Source organism: Mycena indigotica, assembly GCF_014461135.1.
Source record: "Mycena indigotica strain 171206Taipei chromosome Unknown Mind.scaff0018, whole genome shotgun sequence".
NCBI classification, from domain to species: domain Eukaryota; kingdom Fungi; phylum Basidiomycota; class Agaricomycetes; order Agaricales; family Mycenaceae; genus Mycena; species Mycena indigotica.
The window spans coordinates 413,959-422,532 of record NW_023503017.1 but is presented as its reverse complement, the minus strand read 5'-3'; the positions used below and the strand labels follow the sequence as shown (position 1 = coordinate 422,532).

At 54.0% G+C, this 8,574-nt stretch overlaps 1 protein-coding gene across 1 annotated transcript; it reads left to right on the top strand.

Moving 5' to 3' along the window:
• Positions 1-565: 565 nt before the first annotated feature.
• MIND_01406900 (Hydrophobin 2) lies at positions 566-994 on the top strand (the record flags this gene model as incomplete). Its single annotated transcript, XM_037370469.1, has 3 exons — positions 566-607; positions 658-863; positions 910-994. 3 exons carry the CDS (start codon positions 566-568, stop codon positions 992-994), a joined length of 333 nt encoding a protein of 110 aa, XP_037213061.1.
• Positions 995-8,574: the final 7,580 nt, after the last annotated feature.

Genomic DNA, 8,574 nt, shown 5'->3' with positions numbered 1-8,574 from the left:
ATGAATAGTTCAGTGGCGAGCTTCAAGTGTGTCAGAGGCCTTGGCTTCCCGGATGGCCAAAGCTCAGTTGAATGCCCGCCGGCGATTACACTGTTGAAGAGAGTTCAAAACAGGTCTATTGAGGTGAAGTGGATGAAACTACTTCGCATATCACCGTTCTACACACGCACCATCCTGGTCGATTCAGTTTGGTCAACAGCCGTCAAGCTTTCGTGTCGCCGCGCCGACAACAGTGCATTCTTGGACATAATATGCTCCACTTGAGCATGGCGGGGGCGGAGGCCGGGCCAACTAGCGTCCGCGGGCCCCGTCCCTTTGTTCCAGACCCGCTCGTCATTGGCTCCTGTGGACGAATCAGCACATGTATCTCTGGCAGATGGGGATGTCCTGTGAACGTGCAGCTGGTCAGCACTTGTGTTTCCAGAATCCAAGAAAAATAGAAACAGGCGGGAGATAGCACAAAGCCGAGGTGCCAGGGAGGGGGAGAAACATATAAAAGGCACCTGGTTTCGACCTGCACTCCTCACTCGAGCTCACCAGTTCAAGTAAACACTCAAACAACAAGATGTTCGCCAACCTCAAGTACACCGCCGTCCTGGCTCTCGCTGTGAGTGGGCTTGGGCGCTAGGGTTTGTGACGAGCTCACCAATGCTGCAGACCCTTGCTGTCGCCGTCCCCAACTCGGGCCTGCAATCTCGCAACGACCCTCCACCCTCCGACTCTCCCCAGTGCTGCAACAGTGTTGTTTCGTCGACCAGCAGCGTTGTATCGGGACTTCTTGCCCTTCTTGGCATCGATCTCGGGGGAGCAAACATCCCCATCGGTCTCAGCTGCTCCCCCATTACCGTTATCGGCAACAACTGGTCGGTTTTTCTCCTTGGTTTTCGAATGTCGCTCAATTTATTTCAGCGGAGGCACAACCGTCACCTGCGAGGCTCCCCAGAAGGAGTGGGCTGGCCTCATTGCCATTAACTGCCTCCCTATTACTCTTTAAGCAGAGGAAAACTTGAAGCAGGAGAGAACACGGATTTACATACCTGTCCACTCGTTTCCGAATTCCTTGTTTTCTTTGCAACACATTGGTATTCTGGCCTGGAATGATCATGCTCGAGATGTTACTGTCTGCACGGTTGACGCCTGTGCCGCTAAGAACCACTGGCACCTGGTGGCATATCAAAACTTTGAGTTTGGGCTAAGCATAGTAGTTCACCTTGGGTCCGGCCACGGGCAGTCACAGCTAGAAAAGCGAACGTGATTCAATCTGTCATAGCCATTGAACGGCCCACATATGTCTTCACGGTAAAGTTTGCATTATGAGGATGGGTCGGACGTTCGACAATTTGGAAGGCTTGACTCTTGGAACACAAGGGACGCCGACAAAAGAAAAAGGCCAGTATCGGGCCTAATATTTTGTTAGTGTCTGAGTTGTATTGAAGAATCAAATTCATACCGATGCATACAGAGAGTAAATCAACTACAATGGCGCTTGATTTGGTTAAGGACAAGGACAAGCCGCTGTCACACATGTCACACGCACATAAATTTTCTTTTCCCTGGCTTCTCCACGAACTCGAATAAGCCTCACCAGTACCGCATACGCAACGCGATGCATCTCTATTCACCCCCTCGCCGCTCAAGACGGGCACAATGATCACCTCGAAAAATACTAGGCTTTGAGCCACACACGACAACCCAGAACGACGCTTCCTTGACTATGCGTACTTCTCAAGCCCTTGGTGGTGTAGTGGAAAGCGTGACATACAACTGCTGGGAGGAATGCTAGGTACGTCGTTGTTCCCCTAGCCTCACACGCTAATTCACCGAATAAGCGGTCGTCTTCAGTGCTCTATACGGACTATACCTCACTACGGCTGCAACCGTACACAAAAACGAGCAGGCCATGGATGCGTACACAAACATTGCGAAAGTCTTCGACCAGTCAAAAACGTCTTTTCATCGCCTTCCCCCTCAGCCCCGAAAAGAACGCGAGCACAGACTAGGACCCGCTCGCTCTGAATCGGGCCGTTCATCCCTTCCCTTCACGTCTCCTCTCCGCCGCCCCATCTTCGCATCCTGATCATATCCGCTCCTCTTCCCGACGATTACCAGCCCACTTGTTATTTCGTGTACTCGATTGGCCTATATGGTCTCCGACTTCACACTGGACATAGCCTCATCTGTCTACTCCGTCGGTCTTGCTTCCATGACCGCACCACTATCTCCCCTTCGTTCTCTCAATGAGAGACTGTCTATCAGGGGAATGCAGCGACCACCAGGACAGCAACCAATGATTGCATGCTTTCCGTGCACTAATCAATCGACCTCCCATCCATTGCTCGCCCAGCTTGCTTTCCAGCGGCACATCCGGGACACGCCATAGCGCTAAAATGTCGCGTTCTTCCATTCGCATGAAGAAACGAGGGGGGGGCGAGTGTTGGTTAGACCCACAACATTCTGTCTGGGCCCTTTTTCTGACATCCACTGCCTGTTATCCGTTACCCCTCACTTCAGTTGATACCACTCCTTATTCTCTCAGTTCCTTTTTTGTTAGAAGCTGCCTCATAACACTTCTCCTGCCTACTATCCACTCCTACACGCACGTTACTTCAGTTGATTCTTTGCCCATACCACTTCATACGTATCTCCACCCATACCTGGCTGATACCTTGCTTTGTAGAACTAGGTGGTGGAACTAGTTGACGGACGCTTTCGATATCATTCCACCTCCTTTCCCGTTGACTTCTTTCTCTCAGTACTACCATCTCCGAGTAAGGCAGTCGACCTGCCTTTCACAGTCGGATCCGCGAAAGATGCCGCCTTCGCGATTGTCTTCGTGTCTCTACGGAACACTACATTCAATACGCCTGTCCTGTGCCACAGCAAAAGCCCAGCCAATCAATTACGAGGCGGCGACACTTTCCATTTGTGGTCATGGCCTCCGCTGGCTCCGATCATAAACCGCATATTGGAGATGCTGATTGCTGGTCTGCGTGGATGGCAAGAACTTGGCGTAAAATGGAGGTGCTTCCTCCGGATTGTCATTGCCACCCGTTACTTGTTGCGCTGACTGCAGGGCGGACATCGGAATCGTCGGATAAGGCATGACGCCTCGAGCTCGTAGTCGTGCGATCACGGACCGACCGGTTTATTTTGGTTGCAAGGATAATTCTCTGGTGGCTAACGTTGTCTTCGATGGGCTCCGACGAGAGGAGAGGCTGCATCGCTTCTAGCTGACGCTGCAAATCTGATGTCGGGGCAGAGTGGGTTCGTCTGTGCGGGGCTCGGGCCCGAAACACCCGATTTTGAAAACTGATGTCGAATGGCGATGAGCACTCCTTGCTGGTTGCCCACCAAATGCGGTTTCGCTTTCTTCGTTGCTGCGAGCTAACTCGATCACAAAACTAATCGATAATTGATCTGGACGAGATTTCACGACATTGCCTCCCGTGGCCATACTTTACTGGACACGGTGTGCTGCGGAATCGATGACTTCCAGAGTCTCGACAGCGATTGACGTGCGCGCCAAGCGGGTTTCCCAGCAAGCGCCCAACGCCATCAGTGATCTTCGGGAGGGCGATCACTTTTGAGGGACGGGAATCAAAAACTGGCGGCCCATTGGTCAGACGGTGTGTCATATCTGCTTTGTACCACCGTCGATCATCGTTTGGGGTGTGCGACCTGACCGTGGAGGCAGACGCCAATGGTTGCGCGAGACCATGGATAAAAGGGCACCCTACAGCAGGTGGGTCGGCACACGATGCGCTACACATCACGCCCCAAACCGGATTTTGTCTCCTCCCCCTCCTCCGCAAGCGCTTCACCGCCGTCCTCGTCTGACGCGGGCTCCCGTTCAACAACGCCGGCCCTCCCGCCGAGGCCCCCATCAACCACGGCTTCCCGCGTGATACGGTCAAAGCCGACTAGCGGAGAGCACAAAGAGAAGCTTCCACGCAGCAAAATTGCGTGCATGAACTGCAGACATCTGAAAGCCAGGGTAAGGACGCGTTTCTGCTGGCATCCAAGGGATTGCTAATCACGCGCAGTGTGTGCCAACGGAGCAGAAGGCCTGCACGCGCTGCAAAATCCGCAAGCTCAACTGCCAGTATCCAGTGCCCACTGTAATTCAAGTCCTCAGCTATTACCCGCCGAGCGCCGGGTACCACGAGCTTCCGCCGGTGGAGCCCTCAGGCTGGAGGAGCTTTTCACCCGGGCCCGTCAGCATGCCGATGTCAGTCGCAGGTAGGAATAGCGCGAGAGCAAATGCCCAGCCCGTTCCGAGCCTCCCATATACTCTCTCCCCCGCCACCAAACTCCCGGCCGCGATATTCGGGCAACGCCTACCCGCCACTGACGCTTCATGAGCCTGAGCATTATGGGCAGGACTATGCGAGTCCCGGCTCGGACAACACCCTCGCGTCGTGGATCGACGAAGATGCTTGTCCAGGGATGTTTTTGGAGGAGGACAGCGGGACCAAGCTTGGTTTCGAGTTCACAAGCGAAGACTTCCCCAGTTCAGAGTCATTGTTTTATTCCGGCGGTGGAGGCCAGATGGACCACTGGGACATTTGAAAGATATTGACGGTGGATGGAATTGGGGTCTAGGTCCACACAGTTTGGGTGCTTTCTTGTACGATAGATGAATAAATTCAGCAGAACAAGCTTCGTGGGAATCGGTGGAGGTGCTTCGAAACCAACTGTGTCAGTCAATACAGTGTTGCAACCAGATCCGAGTGAAAGCAGGTCAGTACAGGAGTACAGTCCACGGACACAGTGACTTACAACATTTACCTTAGCACTCACATGCTTTACATTCGCTTGGGATCGCTGCATTGGGCTCAGTTTAAGTATTTGATTCCGTTGCTGGCGACTTGCTGCCGTGAGTTCGAGGCTTGCTTGCCCTTGCGAGTTCTGAAGGGAGGATTAAGTGGAGGCGCGTGAGTATACTGTCACCATATACTTACTGGCAATAGCTGGAGTATCGTCCAATGCCAGTTCGTCGACCGACGCCGAGGGCCGAAGATCCGCATGTCCTTCCCGATCTGTCGATCATGATTTGCCTATCGCCTTGACGACGGCGAAGCCTTCATATAATCGGTGAAGTGGAAAATCTCTGCCCGGTACAAGTCGCGAAACGGGTCGAGGGGTCGAAATGGCGAGCCACCAGCCCGGGCATGGACGCGTCATAACTCAGCGTGCGTCCCCACACTTGCTGCCCTAACACGAGACAACTTGCTGCAGAGCCGAAACCGATGCCACCAATGGGCTACGACTCCCTTCCGTCCAAAACCCCGGCTCGCCAAGCCGCCGACCGCGCGCTCACCGTGGTCTCCTGCCCGTGCCGGACCCCTGTCTGTTTCGCCGACTTCTGCGTGCATTCCGCGGCCATGGGGCTCACATCACAGTTCGCTGCTGGCGGTATCGACTCTGTCATCAGCGATGAGCGCCGGAGCCGCGGATGTTGCACTGCGCTGGTGGATATGGCGTGCTGCAACTGCACGTGCGTTCCTGAGGCATGTTTCGACCCGCAGACGGACCTCGTAAACCGGAACTGGGAGGGTTATGACGGGGGCAAACACCGTATCGGGCTTGAGGCGGCGGAGTGGTGGTGCACTGAGTTGCAATCGAAGAGCGGGTGTGTCCATTGGACGATGCTGATAGGCTGCGCGCCGTGCTTGATTCCGGTCTGTTTGGTGGCGAGGGGATGTATGTGTTGTCTCTGCAGGCTTTGAAGCAGAACTGGATGATCTTGATCCTTCTCTTCTTGTTTTTGTCGATACGCATTGCCCGCATTACTAGCTACCAGAATGGAGCTTGTCCTGTTAACTCCTCTCCGAGTCGTTTTCTTGAAGTACGAAAGTTAAGTTCTGGACCGGGGGCGATTGTCCCTAGTATCAAGTCTTAGACTAAGAAGACAAGTTGACCAGGCTACCGAGCGAGAAAAAGATGGCAGGAGGAGCATGCTAACGTGTTTCCGAGTGACGACAGCGTGACTGACCGCCAGTTGACAGAAATGGATCGGACGAGGAAAGCATCGTCGTGGGGGGGTATTGGAAAGAGGAAGTTAAAATTACGCAGGGCACCAAAATAGTGAATTATAGGGATTCTGGTGGAAGAGCGCACGTATCGGCCTTGGGATGAAGAGATTTGAACTTGGTCGACGTACTAGTATGCCACCCAGCAGCGCACTGCCCCTTTCATTTTCATATAGAGCTCCGAGTCCATCGACAGTCACTGTCGCAAACAGCATATCAACGTCTTCATTACGCGTACAACCACCGACAGCAAGACATAGCGAGTCTGTGGTTGAGTACTGAGTAGAACTACACTGAATGGAAAGGGTCACCGGTGAGCTTGTTACAACTACGGGAAACCATTGACACGCACTGGCGCTCAGGCTGAATCTGGTTTTTGAGATCAAAGTCTCCTCTTCGTGGCTATCCAGAACGGTTGCTGGAGTGTCGGTGTGGAATGCCGGTTCGGTAGTTGGGAACCAGAACGCGAGCATGATCATGGACTCGGAGGTCAAGACCGAGAAATCATTTTCCTAAGTTGGCACCAGAAAGGTTGACACCTCCTTTCTGTTCTCCTTCATTCTATACTGCGTCTCACTCGGCCACGTCTCACTCGCATCCAATGCAGGCATGCGATTCATTTCGCCCTGAAAAAGCGACGGTCACAGCGTTCCGCACTTGCTCCCGACGGTCACTATGGCCATAACCGCGCCTCCCCGCCGCCCTCATCTGGCGGAAGAGACATGGGACCAATGTTGGGCCTTCGTCCCCCGCCGACTTGAGCTGCACCAGCTCAGTCTCGTCTGCCGCCAATTTCGGCGCCTCTGTCAGGCCCGCCTTTTCCGCTCAATCTACATCCACCATGTCGAATTCGAGGCGGCCCGGGCGAATGGCTCTGGCTCACGACGAGAGGCAATACTACTTGTACGGCAAATCGAGTTCACCAAGGCGCTGGCGACGAGCAAGCATGCGAATTCGGTGCGGGAGCTTTCGTTGGGGGACCCAAGGAGATTACGTGGGGTCGCGGATGTTTTGGCGGAGAAACACACCGAGTTCGTCAATGCATTCGTCTCCACACTCGGGAACTACACTAATCTCGTTGCGCTGTCCCTTGCGGGGCTGGAAATCACTATTCCGTTACGGGAAGCCCTTGCTTCCCTAGTCCATTTAGAGAACCTCGCTCTTTCGGGGTGTCATTCAACGGACGCCAATGCTCCATGTACCCTGACGTTGTCTTCCCTGTCGATTACATTCGACCACGGCGACTTCAAGTTAATGCCACTCCTGTCTCTTGTTGACACAAGCAAATTGCAGCGTCTCGCTTTAGAATGCACGGAAGGCGGTTCACCACATCCTCTCTGTTCCACCCACTTCCCAAACCTCACCTCACTTTCCATATCGCACATAGAATGGCCGCCTACCCAAATCAAGACCCTCCTCGAGTACTGTCCGTGCTTGGAAGACATCATGCTCGACATTGACGGCGAAGACGTGGACGACTACCGCAAGATGCTTGATACCATATCTCCAACGACTACTCCTAATCTCAAAACTGTCCAATGTCGCGCAGAACTTGTCCCGCCGCTGGTGCAAGGCCGGCCCGTGGACCATATCGTCATTCTCCTCAATCTACATGCGCTGGCCCCGCCGGGGACCGCTGCTGAGTCACAGGCCCAGCTTGACATCAGCTCCGTTCTGGCTGCAATACGGGCAGGAGCGCTGGCAAGCACACCCTCTGTCCGTCATCTAGAAATTGCACATCTCGTGCCGCTCGAGGAAGAGCCTCTGGCCGAGTTGTTCACCACTTTACGCCAGAGCGCTCCCCAATTACAAAGTCTCTCCGTGGACATGCTCGACTTTGGACGGAATTTACGGTGGACAGGGGATTCTGGGGGTACGTTCTTCCATTACGGCGCTGCATCCTCTCATGCGTTGACAGCGACAGAAGGGGTCATCGAGGCGAGTCATCATTTTGTGTGTATATGTCCTTACTGAGTATACTTCCAGCTCCTGGCCCGACTAGCCGCCACAGGAAAGATCACCCTCCCGGACAGCGTTCACACTCTACGCTTCAACTGCTTCCAGCCGTTCTGCCAAATCACGGTCCGCGAGGAACACATCGCGCTTGCGGCGCTGGAGGCGACTATGCCCTCCTTGCGAGTGCTCTCGCTCTGCGACTGCCACGCAAAGATGAAAGGGCACGACGCGGTCGAGTCGTGGTCGTGGGTGAGGGACGGCAACAAGTGGGCGAAGCGCATTGCCCCGGAGGAGGACTGTGTGCACCGCACTGCGGACGAGGAGTGGGCGGAGGGGTTCGTGTCGAAGGTGTGGAGAGAGGATGGGACAAGGATGGCCTGATCGCAACTGGGAATTCGCAATGCACCTAGCGGATGTTACTCAGTTTGCTTTCACAAACGGAAATCATGCCCAAAAAAATTCCACCAATAAGGAACCACAGTGATATCTTGCATTGCTTTACTCCATGTGAGTGTAGGTTATCGTCGTGAGTTGGGCATCTTAGCCCGCGTCACATGTAGCAAACACTGTGACTTGTATGTGCCAT